The 21,300-nt window shown below is 38.6% G+C and overlaps 1 protein-coding gene across 5 annotated transcripts in view; it reads right to left on the reverse strand.

Annotated features, from left to right (window-relative positions):
• The window catches only part of IMMP2L (inner mitochondrial membrane peptidase subunit 2), a 916,360-nt gene that overhangs the window by 858,625 nt on the left and 36,435 nt on the right, over positions 1–21,300 (reverse strand). For all 5 annotated transcript variants that reach the window (XM_070468515.1, XM_070468517.1, XM_070468520.1 and 2 more), the window contains exon 3: positions 16,381–16,517. In XM_070468515.1, the coding sequence (XP_070324616.1) occupies positions 16,381–16,515 (135 nt within the window). In that variant the 5' untranslated portion in view covers positions 16,516–16,517. The remainder of the gene's footprint in view (positions 1–16,380; positions 16,518–21,300) is intronic.

Genomic DNA, 21,300 nt, shown 5'->3' on the forward strand with positions numbered 1-21,300 from the left:
CCTTTTATTACAAATACTTTTTAAGTTTTCTGTCTTCTTAATAAATTCTTTAGTGTTTAAGCATCCCCTTTATTCAGATCACTGTAACTAGACTGCAAGGGTACATTCTGCAAACTTTCTGGTTCAATGCAATAATTCAGTTACTACAAAACACTACTATTAAATAGGTGTACGGTGTTCCCTGCTAATAAAACAGATATTGAGATAGCTATTCAAATTAATAGTTTTAATTATGAAATAGATGATATACAATTAATGAAATATTAAATTGAGATAATAAACATGTCTACATAGTAACAAGAAGACAGATTACTATATGTAATCCAAGTCAGCTACATAGATATGTCTATGTACTGACACCAAGATACATCTATATACCAATGAATCTTCAACATCCTCATAAAACTGAATAAGGCTTTCTTATTCACTGCTATGTCTTTCCCCATTGCCCAGAAGAAATCACGTTTCCCTCTGATGCATCTTCCTGACCTAAAAAGAAGTTCATAGTAAGGTATGAAGCAACATCAAGAAGTTGGCTCAACAAATAAAAGGATTTTAGAAGGGTGCTGGAATTATTTCCTCAGGCGTACATAACTGAAAAGTCCAACCTCCCAAACAGGTACAGGGCACAGCAATCTAGTCACTTCACTTTACTATATCTGTGAACAAATCTGTGAAGATAAAACCATGGATTTTAGATCCTTTAGCTCTTCATTGCAGAACCTGATACTGCATCATATTGGGGGTGGGGGGTAGACTTCATTCTAGCAGCATGATTGGGTATCAGTAGAAATTTTGGCCCATGGAACTTCTGAATTACATAAATCAAAGCTATTAGAATGGAAGGAATCAAAAACAAAATGGAAGGGATTAGAAAACAAAGAAGCTACTGAAAGGAATCAAAACCATTGTGGCAGAGGAAAGGGACAAAAGCAAATAATCCTTAAATTACTCACCTGCTGCTACAAAACAAACTACTCCAAAACAAAACAACAATCAGTTATTTATTCTTGGTTCTGCACTTAGGCTATGCTGAATGACTAATCTGGCTGCCCCGGTGGCTCAGCCGTAAAGAATCCAACTGCCAATGTAGGAGGCTCAAGTTCAATCCCGGACCCAGGCAACGAAACGGCAACCCACTCCAGTATCCTTGCCTGGGAAATCCCATGAAGAGAGGGCCTGGCGGGCTACAGTCCATGGGGTCACAAGAGTCGGACACAACTGAGCAACCAAACCACCACCACCAATGACTAACTGAGAGGTCAGTCAGCTAGTTTGACCTGAGATTATTCAGGCAACTGCAGTCATAGAGACAGCAGTGATGTCAGAGAACAAGCCCCACTGTGCAAGCTTCTAACAAGCCTCTGTTGAGTAATGTCTGCTATCATTCCTCTGGCCAAAGGGAGTCCTATGACCAAGTCAAGAGTCAGGGTAGTGGTCTACAAAAGAGCTTGAGAACCAAAAGGCATGACTTATGGGGGTTGGGGACAGGGGAGGTGATGTTAATGTAACACTCTATCGAAGTCTTGCCCTCTGGCCCCAGTGAATCACATCCCTCCCACATGCAGACACGTGGAACCCTTTCCAGGATTCCCAAAGTCTCCTCTGACTTCTGCAAAAGGATCAAAGTCTATTACCTCATAATATGCACCAGTTCTAAATATGGATGTGAATCCTAGGGTATAACTTGAATGCAGCTCATCTTGAATCAGAGGTTTATAAAGCAAAAAGAGTAACTGTCTGTCCCCCAAATAGCCAACATACAATGGAAAGACAGGGACAGTATAACTGCAATAAATTTTAAAAGGGAAGAGGAGAAACACAGAAGCCATTCTCCACAGCAGGTCTAAAATCCAGCAGCAGGTGTTTTGAGAGCCTCACACCTCAGGGACAGGAGTGTTCCTTTTGTTAGGGCCCACTTCTGTCCTCTGGAATGGTTTACAAGTCTACTCTCCAGGGTTCTTAGCTTTCCCTCTGGACTTTGCGTGCATGCTCAGTCACTTCAGTCATGTCCAGCTCTGCGCAACTCTATGGACTGTAGCCTGCCAGGTTCCTCTATCCTTGGGAATCTCCAGACAAGAATACTGGAGTGGGTTGCCATGCCCTTCTCCAGGGGAATCTTCCCAACCAAGGGATCAAACCTACGTTCTTCCATCTCCTGCACTGGCAGGCAGGTTCTTTACCACTAGCACCATCTAGGCTTTGGGGTTCTTTTTAAACAGAAATGCTTCTATTCTTAGGAAATTGAGGCCCAGGGGCCTTTTTTTAAACTGACCTTCCCTTTTAGTATAAGCCAATTTCAACCCTTTAAAACTTTATTGACTTTCTATTCATTTAACTGAGGTTCACTCTATTCCCCCCTTAAACTATAACCATAACTCTTTTTCAAACTAGACCTCTCTCTAATTTTGAAGTGTTGGGTTGCTAGGGCACAAAACCCTTAACATTCTTATGATCGTATCATCCTTTTCATCTAGCTAAAAGGATCTACCTTAAATTTTTCTAAGGTCTTAATAAAGAATACTTGATATTTACTCCAGACCACTCCTCCCTATGAGAATCTTTTGCCTGCCAAAGACAACTAAAGACAGTTTTATTTTCCAACACAGAAATTTCTGGGCACCCTTTATTTCCTCTAATTTCTGCTTTAAGTTCAGTTCTCTCTCCCCATACCTTACACAGAGCTATCAGAAGCCAGCTGACAATTTCAATGTTCTGCCTGGATCTGCAGCCAGATCCACAAATTCATACATAGATCTTCTGTATTCTAAGTGCCTGCAGGTAATAGCTTTTAAAATTGTTTCAGTACCATAAAAATGGGTCACCACCACTCCAATCTCCAAAAATAGCTTCCTCACCACCTTTCAAGCGTCCATTGACAGTTGTTTGTCATTTTCCCAGCCTCTGCCAACAATCCCATCACCATTTTTCTAGCCCCCAACTGCCACCCAGTCCCAAAACCAATGAGACACATTTTAGGATCTTGTTATGTCAGCACCTCACTAATAACACCAGTTTTTGTTTCAGTTACCTATTGCTTCCTAACAAATCATTCCAAAACTGTGTCTTAAAAGAACAACCATTTATTTGATTGTGATGCTGCAATTTGGGCTCTAGTCAGTGGGGCAGATTCTCTGCTGCTCTCTACTGTGGCCACTCAGGTGGCCATAACCATCTGGGGCTCGAATGGAACTGAAAAGCCCAACATGGCCCTAGTCACGTGTCAGGCACCTACCTGGGGCTTGTTGGCCAGAATGTCTCTTTGGTCCTCCAATGTCCCCTCCAGCAGCATAGCCTGAGTGTCTTGCATGTTCCCAGTTCACAAGTGCTTACCAAGCTTCCACTTGGATAACATCCACTGATGCTAGCAAGGCACAAGGCCAGAGTCAATGCGTGGGTGTGGGGAGTGGGGGCAACTATATAAAGCAATGACGGAGGTATGATTCATCGAGGGGCAATTACTGTAAAATCTACAAATCTCCCATCCAAAAATTGACACTTTCAAACTGTGGTGCTCTTGAGAGTCCTTTGGATGACAAGGAGCTCAAATCAGTCAATCCTAAAGGAAATCAACCCTGACTATTCATTGGAAGGTCTGGGGCTGAAGCTTAAACTCCAGTACTTTGGCCACCTGATTCGAAGAGCTGACTCATTGGAAAAGACGCTGATGCTGGGAAAGATTAAGGACAAGAAGAGAAGGGGCAACAGAAATTGAAACGGTTGGATGTCATCACTGAATCAATGAACATGAGTTTGAGCAAACTCCAGGAGATAGTGAAGGACAGGGAAGCCTGGTGTGCTGCAGTCCATGTGGTCACAGAGAGTCAGACAGGACTTAGTGACACACGCTTTTAGACACAACTGAACAACACAGCTGGTAAAATAAATAAACTAAATTTTAAAAATTAATAGATAACTATCATTAATAGTAGTTAACTATCATTAACAGATAACTAGAAAATGTAGGTCACACATTTTTAAAGATTTAATAAAGTAGGAAGATAACATAAAAGTAAAATTAGCAAGAAGAAATAAAAACAAAGTTTAGAAATTAGAAAAATCAAAAATGAAAATATTATAAATTTATATAACAATTGCTATGAGGTTAGAAACAAAAATAAGCTAAAACTAGCCCAAGTATATGGTGAATAACTCAACAAACAAACAAAAATATTAAAAAATTACTAAGAGTTAGAATTCAAAAGCTTGACAAATCAAGGCAATCAGGATTTTTCAAGCAAAAGTAGTTCTCATTTTGGCAAATCGCCCAACAATTTGTCATACCCAAGAGCTGGGACTCTATGGAAAAAACAACAACAATTCTCAAACTTAAGTATTTACAGAGCTTGTCACGATGCAGATTCCAAGGTCGCAGCAGTGATTCTAAATCCATAGACATGAAATGGGGCTCAGGTACCCAAGTAGTGTTAATTTAAAAGATCCAAAGACAACACTAACTACTACAAGGGCTTTCTCAGACCACAGGCCTCCTTATCCTTTGTGCGTTACATTTACTGCTTGAAGTTCTTACGACAAGCCCACCTTTAAAATTTCAGCATCAAGGGCTAACATGCTCCACGTCCTTAGCTAATAGCTCAGTTTGAGCAGCTTCGCCTTTCAATCCTCCCTCTTGCAGTAAAGCAGCATTTTTCATATTACAGGTCATGACCAATGAATGAGTCATAGAATCAATTTAATGGGTTGCGACCAAAATAGAAAATATCAGAGGGCATTGCACATAATGATGGCAATTACAGTTTAAGTACTGTTACATGAAACTTTTGTTTCAGTCATGTGTCTGTGTGTACAATGAAAATCTATGATATGAGTCATGGGTAAAAAGGTTTGAAAATTTCCACTGTAAAGAATATGATGGAGGCATCAAGGAGCTAAAAGTTTTTCAGGTGAAAAGTGCAGAAACACCCTCAAATTCAAAGGGAAAAAAATTTAATGATGATAATTTCATTTTATCATTATTGCTGTAGGGTTTAATTATTCAGGCACTTCAATGCTTCAAAGAACAAATTTAATATGCAGTTATTAAGCATTCCCATGAACAGGTAGGTGAGAGGAATATGGTCCCTATCTTTTAGAAGCTTATAGTATTAACATGTGGTTAAAATAACTAGAGAACAATATTAAAAAAAAGTATAATCATAAGTTAAATTTACAGGGCTGTAGGATTTCAAACAAGTGAATGATGGGATTAGGGAAAGTTGTATAAAAACAACCAAATTCGAGTTTAGCTTTAAAGGAAGTGTAAAACAAGAAAAAGCAGAGAGGAAAAGGTATAGTATTAAGTCTTACTGTATAACCAAACTAGGCTAACTGTGAAAAGAATCTCCAAAGCTCAAGTGTATGACACAAAGGTAAGTGGATTTACTACACCCGGTCATTGAGAAACCCAGGTTCTTTCTATATGGTAGATTCACCATCTTGCCTGTTGTCTGAGTCCTCAACCAGGTCCTCTGTCTGGCCAGCAGACAGAAGATAGAGCATCAGGCCCGGAAATGGCACCTCACTTTTCTGGTCTTTTTTCACAGGGCAGAACTCATTCACATTTGACTACTAGTAAAAATAAAAAACATAGTCTAGGACCAAAATGGTGTACCTTCATTCACCACTGGTCCTCTCTCACAACTAAAACATTCCAGATGTAATTAAAAAATACAAGAAGATTCTGAAAGGTGTAAAGATATACTGGAGCCTAGGGACCTGAGGACATAAGGAATGACATGGTAGGTGAGTTCCCTGGGTGTCCCTTCTGCTTTCCATGCATCCTAGATGAAGTGCCAGAGAAACCTGCAACCAGGAAATACCAACAGGCAGGACAAAAAGGCTGAAGAAGAGCCCACTTTCTGGCCAAAAGACTGGAAAAGGATGGCCAAGGGGAACAAAAAATATTTTTATAATACCCGTCCTAATCCAGCCAAACACCAAAGGAAAACCTGGCCCAACACCAGAAATGAAAACATGTTCACAGAGTGTGCATGTCTGCTAAGCTGCTTCAGTCATTTATAACTCTGTGCGACCCTATGGACTGTAGCCTGCCAGGCTGCCACGCTCCTCTGTCCAAGGGATTCTCCTGGGAAGAATACTGGAGTGTATTGCCATGCCCTCCTCCAGGGGATCTTCTGCACCCAAGGGTAGAACATGCATCTCTTATGTCTCCTGCATTGTCAAGTGGGTTCTTTACCACTAATGCCACCTGGGGAACCTATTTATAAGACGTGTACACAAATGTCTACAGAAGCATTATTCACAATAATGAAAATGCAGAAATAATCTAAATGTTCATTGACTGGTGAACAGATAAACAAAATGCGGTATATCCATACAATTCAATACTATTCAGTAATAAAACTTTAAAAACTATTGATATATGATATGACAGAGATAGGGCTTCCCAGGTGGCTGGCTCAGTGGTAAAGAATCTGCTGCCAATGCAAGAGATGTAAGAGACACAGGTTCAATCCATGCGTAGGGAAGACACCCTGGAGGAGGGCATGGCAACCCACTCCAGTATTCTTTCCTGGAGAATCCCATGGACAGAGAAGCCTGGTGGGTCACAAAGAGCAGGAAATGACTGAAGTGACTTAGCATGTATTCACAACAGAGATAAACCTCAAAACACATTATGGTAAGTAAAAGAAGCCAGACAAAAAGATTACATACTGTTTGCTTCTATTTACAAGAAATATCCAGAAAAGGAAAATCTATAAAGCAGATCAGTGGCTGCCAAATGCAAGATGGAATCAAGAATTAACTTCAAACAGGTATGAGGGATCTTGGAAATGTTCTAAAAAGTGATGACTGTATACTTCTATAAACTTATTAAAAATCATTAAATCACTCAAAATGGGTATAAAGCCTTTTTTTAAAAAAGGAAACAGAATAGAATAATGAGCTACCATGTTATCCACCATCTAGATTCAACATTATGAACTCATGGCCAATGTTGTTTCATCTGTAACCCCATTTCACTTTTCCTCCTCCATATTAAAGTAAATCTCTGTTTTATACATATATATATATATAAAACATATTCTATTATATGGTATATATATTATATATGCTATATTATTATATAATATGTACATGTACATGTTATTATATATATATATATATTTCATTGCAAATTTTGTAAGATTCATAGTATAGAAGATAAGGATTTTTAACCTAATAACAATTCCATTCTATATCTTAAAAAATATATTAAAGCACAAGAGATTAAAAAAATGGTACTTTGCTTGACCATTTTAAATAAGCTTTTGTTGCTTTCACATTATTTTCACTTTCCTTTTTATTTCTTCAAACATGCTACATTTAACAGATGATAGTTCTAATATCGGAGAAGGCACTGGCACCCCACTCCAGTACTCTTGCCTGGAAAATCCCATGGACGGAGGAGCCTGGTGGGCTGCAGTCCATGGGGTTGCTAAGAGTTGGACATGACTGAGCAACTTCACTTTCACTTTTCACTTTCATGCATTGGAGAAGGAAATGGCAACCCACTCCAGTGTTCTTGCCTGGAGAATCCCAGGGACGGGGGAGCCGGGTGGGCTGCCGTCTATGGGATTTCACAGAGTTGGGCACGACTGAAGCGACTTAGCAGCAGCAGCAGCAGTTCTAATGTCTAAAGTCTTTAAGATCTGATTCTGCTAAAGGTTGGTACTAGCTCTAGTAGCACTCACTTCATGGTGTGACAGTTTTCACTGTGAAACCACGCTCATCAAACTCTGCACGTGCCCAGGAGGACTGGAGAGAGCTCCTGCCAGGTGACTGAGACTACCCTAAACCCCTCGCCACTAAAAATTAATATCTTTGTTTAGGGTATTTCAGTTATAGTGAAGCTGAATTTAAATCTCAATCCCACATTAGGGCTTTTCCTCTGTACTTGGAACCTAGACAATTTTTCCCTCAGAACAGATTCTGGTGTTAGTTTATTCGTTCCCTAACGATGTGTCTTTTTCATGATCCTGAATTTACTCAGAATTCCTGTTCCAACTACCTTGTATGAACCCAGGACCTTGTCTTCTGTTCTCCTGTGGCCATTAAAACCAAAACTCTAAGTTACCAGGTACTGACAAATGTCCATAGGAAAGCTGCTTATTTTAATGCATACTTACTACTCTGGAAATGCATTTCCTCTTATCTGTGGTCTGTGATCATTTCCCTTACCTTCCAGCAAGGTCACTATGCATTTTTAAAGATTCTTAATGTTTTATTTATACTTTTTAATGAGTTCTGCATGGGAAATACTTTCAATATGTCTACTGTGCCTAATTTTGTCTAATTCCTTCTTAGAGAGTCTATAGTCTTCAGTTTAAAATAGGGTATCTTTTATCAACCTGAGTTTCAAAACTTTTAAATCTTTCATCTCCCACTTATGAATGTAATTTCTATCTTTTTTAAATGCCAAATATACTATAAAACCATCCCCAAATTAAATAACTTGCTAATTATATCATTCAATAAACAAAAATCAAAATGGGACATATCTCCATGAGCAGGAATACTATCAGGAGGCACTTGTAGCACAGCGATAAAGCACAACTTTTGTGGGTTATTATTTAGTAAAATGCAAAGGATCAACAGAGTTGGTTCAAATCATTTCTCAAACTTAATGGCTCTGCCACTTTATGTAAATCATCTCCAATGTCTGGCCTCCATTTTTCAAATGTAAAATTTAGAACTTGAATCAACATCTCAATGTATCAAATGTTCTATGCATATAAATCTGAATAAAATATTAAATTTAAAATTTTAATCATTTTTTTAATTTAAAAAACATAGAAAAACAGTAATATGCAATTAGCAAACATCATGAATCTACTCAGCAGAGAATACAGAAGTACTGTATACAACCTACTCTCCACTGGCTCAGTAGCAATGTTTGTGGGTATATTTATTCATACATTCCAACTGACTCATTGCAAAAGACCCTGAAGCTGGAAAAGATTGAAAGCAGGAGGAAGAGGGGACGACAGAGGATGAGATAGTTGGACGGCATCACGGACTTGACGGACATGAGTTTGAGAAAGCTCCAAGAGTTGGTGATGGACAGGGAAGCCTGGTGTGCTGCAGTCCACGCGGTTGCAGAGTCAGACACGACTGAGCAATTGAACTAAACTTACTCATATATGTGAGTGGTAAGGAACCCGCCTGCCAGTGCAGGAGACATAAGAGACATGGGTTCAATTCCTGCGTCCAAAAGATCCCTGGAGGAGGGCATGGCAACCTACTCCAGCATTGTTGTCTTGAGAATCCCATGGACAGAGGAGTCTGGCAGGCTACAATCCAAAGGGTCGCAAAGAGTTGGAGATAACTAAAGCGACTTAACACATACACATGTGAGTATATACACATAGAAACACAAGTGCATATATTATATGTTATATATTATCTATCATATAAATTGGGGGAGGAGAGGGACGGAGAGAGAAAGAGGAAGAGAATAAAATAAATGTGGCAAAATATTGAAAGCTGGGGATCTGAGTAGAGAACACATGGGAGTTATCTGCTCTACTCTTACAACATTTCTATAAGTCTAAAAATACTTCAACCTTAAAAAAAAGAGAGTGCTATGAAGTCAGTGTTTAAATAACGGATCTAACCCTGGCTATATTGAACAGAAGCACCCTGTTATTTTATCATGGGACATGAAGAAAATCTCCAAAGGAACATTTTAAAGTCATTACTCATTCATGGTTTTAGTATCACATATGTTTCTTGCTATAAATGCAAACTGATCTATTTGAATTCTCTATTAATGACAGGTTGCAGAACTATATAAAAATGCATAATATCCTAAGGTTTAAAAACCTCAGATGAGATTTTTTGAGCCAAAAGTAATTTGAGAAGAATGCACACACGTAAGCCAATAAAAGCTTCCAACATTAACTCCTGGCTTCCCAAAGTCAGCCCTAGGCCACCAAGAGCAAGTAGGAAGAGCACAGAGCAGTCAGCTTCACAGGAAACGTGTTCCAGGCAATTCCCAGCACCTTGGAAGTGCAAATTCAGCAAGTAACGTAAAACTCCCTAACTCTACCTTAAACTGTGGCAGGTAAATCATGATACATCTCTTTCCTTGAGAGTCTGTTTATATCCAGTGTCTCAGAGTAGCAAAGAATAATTAACTACCACAACCATTGTATATTGAGCTCACTATAGGTTTAAATTTTTTCTAATAAAATGAAATAAATAATGTGACAAAAAGAGAGAAAGAGCACCAGCCTCTTTGCTTATTTTTTTGATGGAACTTTAAATTTTAAACTCAGAAGGCAACAGACAATGAGTGCAAAGAGCCAGGCAGAAGTCTAAGAGGTTTATTACAAGCCAGTTTCTTCAGGATCATTATTCTCAGGTAGCTGAAAATCGACAATTTTGGACAAATGAATGTGTGGTATTGATAAATGAAGACCTCAATGTTGATTAGACCCTATTTTCACTCAAATTTTCTAATCTACTCTGCATAAATCTTTCTCTGAAGTCTGAGCTAAAGAGATAGTATTATGCACTGTTTTCAAACATTTTCCCCTCTGGCTCTGGAAGAAGGCAAACAGCACACTGTGTAAGATTATGTGGCAACTGCAACAAGAAAAGAACAGCGACACAAAATTATTTCTTTCCGTTGTTCTTTTAGGTCTCACATCTTAATTTTGCATGTAGAATACATACACCTTTTATAAGAACCAGTGACCCTGCTTTAGGCATTCTTACTCAAATAAATTCTAAAACTTTGGCGTGAGGTCATTAAACTATTCCTAGGGCACCTTTTTATTCTAAAAGCCTTTGTAAGCGATTGAACTTCTAATTTGAATAATTGCATCTCACCAACATAAATTCCCTCTGTAGTTTCAACTGTATGCAATATCAGCCTTCGTTTCCTGAGTTAAATTAATGTTGAGTAATGTGGTGCTTCTTGGAAAAAAAAAAAAAGGTGCATCTACTTTCATGGTAACCTTTCAGCAGCCAGTGGTAGAAGTGATTCATGGGCATGAGGCGAAGAGGTGAGTATGAATAATCATTAACCAGCAATGTCTGCTAGCGCTCTGTGTGGGCAGAGCATGGCTAAAGGTACATCTCATCCAAGAAAAGAGACATGCCTATATAACTTGATAAAACAAAAAAGATCAACTATTTCATAAACTGAATCCTATTTTCCATTGAATTACATCATGTACCTTGTTTGCATTGATGACTTACCTTTAACTAGCTATGACTCCTCATGATGGACCTCCCCTATCCTTCTAGTCATACTGTAAATTAATACTGGAAAACCTAACCTCAAAAAAGAACTATTGAGTAGTATTTTAAAAATAAAGAATTATTTCTTATAAGAGAGAATCCTGAAAATGAGTTTCTCCTATTAAACCTCAAGCCAACAGAATTTTTTTTCAAGACATAAAAAGAGCTCTGGCACAAAATTTGTCACTCAAAGCAAATTTCCAGAGTTGCTATAACAGTACTTATTCAATAAACTCCAAAAGATTGGCATTATGTGTACTTTGAATGAAATTCAAACTCTCTCAATTCTTGGATTTTCTTAAATAACATGTATACAAGTTGCAGAGTGACCTTTTTAAGAAGTCACTCTAAAGATCCAATTGGCCCTGGGCTATTTCAATCCATTCCAGAATTCAGTGACTTAGAAATTCAACCTATTACAATTTTGTCAGGCTTGGACTACAAAGATTAGGGTTATTCGAGGTAGACTCAAAGGTTAATACAACTTTTTCTATTACCTCTGAAATCTAGCATGTATCTTTGGCATCCTAGAGGCTGTGGTAGATATACCTACCCTATTCACAATCCATCCTTCCCTCGTCACCTTGCCATGACTTCCCTATGGGTGGAATATACTTCCATCTAATTGCTTCGGGTTTTCATGTGACTTGCTTTGACCAAAGGAATGTAGACAGAAGAGCAGAAGTTCTGAACTGAGGCTCTAAGATGTTCTGAGCGTTTTCATTCACCCTGTGTCCTGCTATCACCCACAAGAAGGGCACACCCCAGATTGTCACTGTTCCTTCAGCAAAGGGCCCACAGTGAGAGATACAGGAAGCAGACTGATCCAAACCCTTAGTCTAGAGTGACTATAATCAATCTACAGACCCATGAGCAAGAAATAAAAATGTTATATAAACCCTAAAATTTTAGGGTTGTTTGTTGCCACAGTAAAAATAATAGTGTTGAACTACAAAAGGGCTCAAGATATTATTTTTCTGGTACCATTCTGTCTCAAATTAAAACTTCCAGGTTCATTCTCTAAAACAGTACGCTAAACCAAACAAGTTTTTTTTTCTTTTTCCATTTCCGGATGTGCTAGACACTGGCCAAATATCTGACAGCTCAATATCTTCTATATCAAATCTCATCTGAAGATACAGCAATTATCTAGGATTAATAATTCTTAAACCTCTGCTATAGCAAGACGACCTTGAATACAGAATCTGTATCTGACTCCCATACCTCAAGAGCAGTTTTGCACATACCAGCCATTTGATAAATGATTCCCTATTCCAACTCATAGTTACCAGTGTCTTTATTATTATCTGTAGTTGCAAATGTGCAAATGCCCCCTGAGTCACAAAATTATTCCTATAGTTGAAATGAGAGAAATGACTAGATATGGTCTTTTTACCTGAATACACAGGAGCACTCAGGTACTACGCAATGAATGACGCTCAAGACTGGTTGTTGCTGTTGTTGTTCGATCACTAAGTCAGGGCTGACATTTTGCAGCCCCATGGACTACAGCATGCCAGGCTCTCCTGACCTTCACTGTCACCTGGAGTTTGCTCACTCATGTCCATTGAGTCGGTGATGCCATCCAACCTCCCATCCTCTGTTGCCCCCTTCTCCTCCTGCTCTCAGTCTTTCCCAGCATCAGGGTCTTTTCTAGTGAGTCAGCTCTTCACATCAGGTGGCCAAAGTGTTGGAGCTTCAGTGTCAGCATCAATCCTTCCAATGAAGACTGATAACCTATTTCAACAGCGGTTCCCTCAAAATGGCACACAGATTCCTTCGATGAATACTGAGATTTAGAATGGATGGCTGGGTGACAAATCTCATGGTGTTATACACAAATATGCAGCAGAGATGGGTCAGCATTCAAGGGTACAATTCCAAGGAAGGTTCCACAAAAGGAGCCATGAGCGCCTTCACTGGAGCGGTTTTCTCCCTGTTCATCCCTGATCCTTTGGGCTGCTCTCATCTCCTCACTGTCTCAGGTGTTTAATTTTCTCCATCACCCAACTGACCTATGTTATTTTCCTTCCTCTTCTTCTCCACATATTTTTCTTTCTTGCTATTGTTTTATCTCCCTTCCTTTCACACTTTTAAGCCTTGATATAACAAGACATCACCACGCATCCAGAATACTCCTTCTGTTCACAACAAATCAACCAACTGCAATAATCCGGGAATAATTTTCAGGCCTCAGAGTCAGTAAAAGCAGGTGTGTTCCTTGCAGGAAGCTCAGGGATTTCCAGAGAGTACCACACACCCTGCCAACTATTTAGTACTTGCATCATTAGAGAAATTTGAAGACAAGAATTTTTTTTTTGAATTTTTTGTCAAAAATTCTGCTGAACCCCATGGCCTAAACATGTTCAGCTCATCAAAGCTGTAGCATAGCAAAGATCTCTTCAAATATGCTAAATTAATTAATAATATCTAATTACTGCACTTTCCAGTCCAAAATAATTTTAAGTGTGATTCAGTGATATCTAATGAAAGTGTAAACAAATTATCTATTATCCTCAAAAGTAATCTAAAATTCTTATAATATAGACAAAACCATAATAAACATATTTTTTTTTCCTTTCTTCTCAGAATATCCTTTACCCTTTTATTCCAAAAATAACACCTCCTCTTCTTCTGGGAAGTATCACCACTACCTCACCTTGAAAGCCCACAGAAAAATGTGATTCAAATATATGTTGTTGCTTTCTCATTCCTCCTAGCCACAGGCTAGGGGTGTGTACCTGTCCAAAGGTAGGCCAGTCATGGCACCCTAACCTTCTGGTCAAAGTTGATCTGTATTTGCATGGATCAGGGCATATGGTCCAAGTTAAGTCAATCACAGTCCTTCTTCAAGATTTTTCAAAGTGAAATTAAGGCATAAGGAGAAATCTCGCTCAGACAGTAAAGAAACTGGGCATCTAAAGGCATGAGAGCTGCCAGCAGCCATGTGCCCTGAGTCGAGACGAAAGCTGGTCTGAGAGAACTAAGCCAAGATGCTGACAGAAGCAGATGTTCAAACAGAAAAGACTGAGCACCCTGGCAGCATTCAAGTCCCTGGTTCCAGCTGTCCCTGACGACTGCCACATTCCTGCCTTCCACCAACGTACTCACAAGCCTTCCAATCAATTTCCCTGTAGATCAACGTCAATTCAAACTGCTCTTCTCTAGCCAACAACTAAGGAAATCCTACCAAACAAACCACAAGGTAATAAATTTGATTCTTGGGGTAGTGGTCCAGGAATACTGTAAGAAATTCTAATGTATCTGGAATAAACTTACTATTTAATCAACAGATCTGGCATTTAAATGACAGATCTTGGCATCTAAAGGCTTTAAAAGACAAGATCTGGCATATTCAAGACTCTTCATTGTCTTCTTCACTGGGGATAAGCTTTGTGTTTTCATAAAATGGCTAATTCCTTGTGTTTTTTCCCTCTGAGCACAAGTCATAAACATACTGGGCTATACTGGGCTAAAGCCATGAAGACGGCAATACTATGATGGCCATATGATTCTCTGGAATATCATGAGATCCAAAATTATGAGGTTTTGTGTTCTGGAAAAATTCCATCTCAGGATGGTGCAGGTTGTGTAACAAGATAGCACTAACAAAACTGGAAAAAAGTCATTACTCATGTGATCATTTGTTATCAAAAAATAATACCTGTAAATGGGTTCAAAGGGATGAAAGGGACCAAAAAGGAATTTGGATGGCTGTGGAGAAGGCAGTTTTAATCTCAAATGAGGAATCTGATTCAAAAGCTCAACAAAGAAAGCTTAATTTCCCCAAAGAACTGGGTCTAAGATGAGGCTGCTAGGAATTTAAAATTAAAGAGGAAGGAAATGTAAAACCCACCTCTGTTAAATGTATTAAACTGCATTTAGGAATAAAGCCATACACTTATAAATCCCTCTTCCTTTGTTTGCTGTACCCATGCACTACAATACTTTTGCATTCAGAGTAAGTGACCGGTTTGCTTGGAGCTGGTGACCCACTCTATAGTGAACGTGAGAGACAGGGTTTAACTCAGAAGCCCCAACCCAAGAGAAGACCCCCATCATTCTCAAATGATGGAAGCACAAGTCAATAAGTAAATATTCAGGCAGCCATGCTTTAGAACCCTAGTTTCACCCCAAAAGCACTCACCCAGGATCTCACTAAGCACCTGAACTCAGGAAGAGACCTGATTTTCAGTGCAATGGTTACAGTTTTAACAAAGCAATTTCATTCTAACTCTTCAAAGCTGATGTCTACACCCTCACCTAGTTTAAAGACTAAAAAAGGGGGGGAAAGTAAGCTGGTTACTCTCTGTATCATTTTAAACTCTTAGAAGTTTATACATTCATTTTATTTGTTTTATAGAAATATTTAGTATAATGCATAAACTTAATACACAAAATAATGGAAGAAAATAAATTATATTACAAAATGCAAATTCTTCTTAGTTGATAAACTTACTGAAACAGCTAGGTTCCAGACATCAGCATTAGAATAATCAAGTTTTCTCTGAGTTACTGGAGACTACTTGTGTTATAACTTTTGGAAATCTCCACTCCAAAATTTTTCCAATGCAAATGGCATTTAATCTTCTTAATCAGCAACATGCTTAAAGAACACACTAGAATATCTGAAATCAGTGCTGTAGACTTTTCTACCTATCAGAATTCTATGTGTGCATAAATGAGTGTGTGAGTGCATGTGTGAGAGTGTAAAACAATCAGGTAACTGAATTGGAGACAAATTCATCCTGCAATTGAACTCATAAATCTGATCTCAGTCATATATGGATAATTGAAAAAAAAAAAAAAAAAACCTTAAAATCTCAGGCCACAGCAACAGAAAGTGATATTATTTTGTAAAATTTCTTTAGAATCTCAATTTATCATTTCTAAGGTGGGGGGAACTATAGATATAGAGAACTATCAGAGAATTATTTTTATTCACCATTGCTTATAATATGACTGCATTAGAAGACCTTATAAAGACATTTAGTAATATTAAAATTTAGTTCAAGGCCCTTCAAAAACCTTTCAGTTTCTAGCATGGAGACAATATACAGAAATCTCATTTCTAGTGCTTGAGAAACAACCAAACGTGTATTTCAAAGAAAGGAGTCATATCAGTTTTACCTGCATTGATGCTCCTTCCACTCTTGCCACGCAGGCAACTCGATCCAAGAAAGTCACTGCCACAGGTACTGCCACAAAGAAGCCTTTACAAAAGGCCTTAAAGTACCTTCTCACCCAGCCTTGGGACTGTGCCATGCCTAAAAGCACAACAAAAATAATATTAGATTAGCCCCAAGAAAGGTAAAAAAGAAAACATAAAAACAGTCCAAGAAAAATAAGAGTTAAGAAAAAGCAACCTCATCTCAATATGTTTCATACTCATCCCTGCTGCTGCTGCTAAGTCATTTCAGTCATGTCCAACTCTGTGCAACCCCATAGATGGCAGCCCACCAGGCTCCTCTGTCCCTGGGATTCTCCAGGCAAGAATACTGGAGTGGGTTGCCATTTCCTTCTCCAATGCATGAAAGTGAAAAGTGAAAGTGAAGTTACTCAGTTGCATCCGACTCTTCGCGACCCCATGGACTGTAGCCTACCAGGCTCCTCCGTCCATGGGATTTTCCAGGCAAGAGTCCTGGAGTGGGTTGCCATTTCCTTCTCCAATACTCATCCCTATAACCACTGAAATATATCTGACTTAAAACTCCAAAGTCAAATACAATAACTCAGGTGAATTCTTTCCCACAGGTCAAGTAGCTTAATAATTTCAATAGAAGATTTCTCCTCACAAAGCAGTGTTAGGAAAAAAAAAAAGCATTCCAAAAGTAAATCCTTTCCTGTTGCTGACTGTGGTGCAAATGCTCCTTAGGCCCTGATACCTGTCCTCTTCTGCAATAATAGAAGTTTTAGGGAAACACATGGCTGCCCAGCTTCCCGTGAGCTAAGTATGACCATGTGGCTAGGACTGATGAATGGCATATAAGCAGAAACACTGCCTTAGAAGAATTACGTCCTCCCCTTCGTTCCCATTTGGCGACACTTGTGATGGTGTTTGTAGGAACAGGAGTAGCCATTTCCAGTTAAAGATGGCAAAGCAATAAAATAGAAGGGTCCTACATCTCCAACACCATGGAAGCACTGTAACTGTCCTGTGTTGCTTATGTTCAAGTTGTTAATTAAGAGATAAATCACTTTCCATGTTTAAACCAATGTTATGGGGCCTATGTTATGGCAGCCAAATTTATCCTAATATAACCATGAAATATATGAGAAATCAAGAAAAAATATCACTGCATGAATTCAATACAGAGAATTATCAACCCTCACTTAGCCCTGTAACCACTTGGTTAATTTTCAGATTTTCTAGGGCTAATGCAATCCTTTAATGGTCTTATGCAATGAAAAACAAAATAGTGAGAGATCAAGAGATTCTACCCTACAAGACCAAAATGAAGCTAAACACAGTCTAACAGATGAAGAACCCTCCTGGCTGGGGAAGATAAATGACCAGTTTGTTCATAAGTTTCTCAAAATAATACTGATTCATACTATGTGATAGGCTATAATTTCAGTCCATTCTATTTCTTGACTAGGACTAGATAAATACAGGAAGACCAGATTATTCTAGTGGGCTAGGGCAAGAGATGATGGTAGGATGAATTATAGTGGTGGTGGTGGTGGTGGTGGTGATGGAAATGGATCAAAATGGGCCAACTTCACATATGCATTTCGGAGGTTAAACAGACAGAAATGAAAATAGATGGGCAAGGATTGGGGAGAGGAGAAGAGATGAGAAAAGTGTTGAGGTAGTTGTGACCTATTTAAGAACTGTTATTTTATCATTTCCTTGGATTACATTCCAAAGTACTAAAAACATGTTCATAATTCAATTTCTCAAAACTCTAATAAGTACAAGGCTGGATGCTAGAGATACACAAATGAAAAGCAGACACAGTCCTCGCTCTCAAGGAGTTACAAAGTGCCACGGAAGATTGCCTTTAGACAAATATTTCCAAGGGGAAAAGGCATTGAAAACGGCCAATGTGCCTGGGGCAAGGAAGTGCATGCATTAGAAAATGATTAAGAAATGTCTTAAAGGAAAAGGCATTTGAGGTAAGACCTGGGCACTTTGGGCAAAAGCAGCAGTGTGCATGAAGACCTCAGAGCAAAATAAAACATAGTTATTTAAGAAACTATAAGAAATTCAGTTTTGTATATACACAAACTCTAATGTGCTATTTAATTCAGTAAACATTTATTTCCTGCTAAACACCAATGCTAAGTGCAGGGGATATAAAGACAGATAGATATACAGTATAAAATCATTTAAAAACTCTCATGAAACAATACTTCACATTGTTCCATGATCTGAGAACTAGATCCCACATGCTGCAAATAAAACCCCACATATGGCAGCTAAGATCCAGTGTAGCCAAAAAAAAATAGTAAGGGGTCGGATTCAATTTCTAATATTCTTTCCAGGGCTGTCACTCTCTATTCCTATATATTTTTTTATTATTTCTCCAAGTCTTTGAGAAGATACTAAAATAAAGAAATGCACTTATTATTATTATTATTATTATTATTATTGCCCAAGAAGAGAGATTATGTTGCCTTTTAGGTTTGAGAATTGTTGTTTTTGTTGTTGTTGTTGTTTTAATGTTGAAAGGAAAGAAGACTTTTATTATACAACTAGTCACAAAAGGGAAGCAGAGATAAAGTTGGAACTAGTGCAAATTATGTGAAGGGACATATTAAATACAAGTAAGACCTGAAAGCCACTGCCCTTTCCCTTCTCAGGGTCACAACTCCACCACTGACCCAAGCACTGCTGCCATCTCCTGCACAACTCAGAACGAATATTTTTCTACTGTTGTTATCACTGATAAGCCACTAAGTCATGTCTGACTCTGTGACCCGATGGACTGCAGCATGCCAGGTTTCACTGTCCTTCACCATCTCCCAGAGCTGGTTCAAACTCATGTCCATTGAATCAGTGATGCCATCCAACCATCTCATCCTCTGCTGCCCCCTTCTCCTGCTGCCTTCAATCTTTCCCAGCATCAGGGTCTTTTCCAATGAGTTGACCCTTCATAACAGGTGGCCAAAGTATTGGAGCTTCAGCTTTAGCATCAGTCCTTCCAATGAATACTCAGGGTTGACTTCCTTTAAGATTGACTGGTTTAATCTCTTTGCTGTCCAAGGGACTCTCAAGAGTCTTCTCCAGCACCACAGTTCAAAAGCATCCATCCTTCAACACTCAGCTTTCTTTATGGCCCAACTCACAACTGTACATTACTTCTGGAAAAACCACAGCTTTGACTATATGGACTTCTGTCGGTAAAGAGATGTCTTTGCTTTTTAATAGTTGTCTAAGTTTGCCATAGCTTTCCTTCCAAGGAGCAACTATCTTTTAATTCCATAGCTGCAGTCACCATCTGCAATGATTTTAGAGCCTAAGAAAACAAAATGTCACTGCTTCCATTTTTTTCCCCTTCTATTTGCCATGAAAATTATGTGGGAGGTGTGTCAATTGAGGGTATGCAGACTCTGCCCAAGCCCAGGGTAAAAATAAAAGCTCCCTTGCAGATGAGGGGCCACTATTTTCAGAGGCTCAAAGCAAAAGTCTCAGTACAGTCCTGTCCTACCTGAATTGTGAATGATATCTTTAACTCATAATAATAAAACACTCTTTGGGATTTCTACCATTAAAATACTAAAGCTATGCACAAAGGAAGAAATGAACATTACACTTCTATGTCAAGTTATATTAAATAAATGTTTAAAGTGCTATGGCATTCACATTTTGGTAAAGTTAATACATTTCCTTTTTTTATAAAGAATCATTGGGATGATCTGGTCTTTTGTTCACATCTTACATATTTAAAACTACTATACTAATAAGCACCGAGCATCTGCTTTCTCTGAGAAAATTTCCCTTAAAGCAATAATAATGTGATATCCCAAGCAAAAAAGGAATAATTTTTATCAGTAACCTCATCCTTCCAGTAACCATGCAAGGCATTTAGGTTCAAAACATTGCTCCTGAGAAAATTACTGTTTAAATAGTAGGCACACCTGATTGACTGCTGAAGTACCTAAACAGAATATTTTTAAATAAGCTTTCAGATTCCATCGAAATCATATTTGCCACTTAGTATGTAGTACCTGCAAGTAAAAGTTTTTTTGGCATTACTGACCTCAACTGCCTAATGACCTCCACTCTAAATACCTGTCTTTCCTCTCACAGCGTGTTATGGTTTGATCATGCATGAATTCATCTAAAATCATTCTTAAATTCCCATACATTTCATCTTATACAAAGTCACTAATCACTCACCCAGAGCAACCAAGTGAATAAATATACCTCAAGTCATCCTAATTATAAAAACTATTTTAAAATTGTGTGGCAGGTTTGGAGGTAAGAGAAAAACAACAAATGACAAAGCAGTATCTTATACAAAATGTAACCTTTCGATCATAGAAATCAGCCCACACATTTGGATAACCAAATCAAAATTTAATTTGTAAATTCAAACTGTATATCAAACTACAAATGTCAGAAAATACAAAAGCAGGGATCCAAACAAACCTGACACTAAATTCCTGATTCAGTCATTATATATTTTATTGATCACCTACTATGTAACTGTGCTAAGCAGCACATACAATGCACAACAAGGAAGGCATGGTCCCTGGCCATGTGGAGCTTACATTTTCATTCTTTCTTCATTAAGTGCCTACTTTGTGCTACTCACTATGCTAAGATTTTGTTGTTGTTCAGTTGCTAAGTCGTGTCGACCTCTTTGTGACCCCCATGGACTGCAGCATGCAAGGCCTCCCTATGTCTTACTAAGATACCAAGAGTAAAAAGGCACACAGAGCCACAGTTCCTTCCCAAAGGGCCTGCGACAAGATCACAAGAAATTATAGATGACCACACAAGATCAGGCCACCTCCTCCATGTATCTCTCCAGAAGCTCCTGATACCAATAACCTCACTCTGCAAACAGAGCCTAAGCATGCATGTTACGAGGCAAGAGG

The sequence above is a fragment of the Odocoileus virginianus genome, chromosome 1 (assembly GCF_023699985.2).
Source record: "Odocoileus virginianus isolate 20LAN1187 ecotype Illinois chromosome 1, Ovbor_1.2, whole genome shotgun sequence".
In the NCBI taxonomy this organism is placed as follows: Eukaryota; Metazoa; Chordata; class Mammalia; order Artiodactyla; family Cervidae; genus Odocoileus; species Odocoileus virginianus.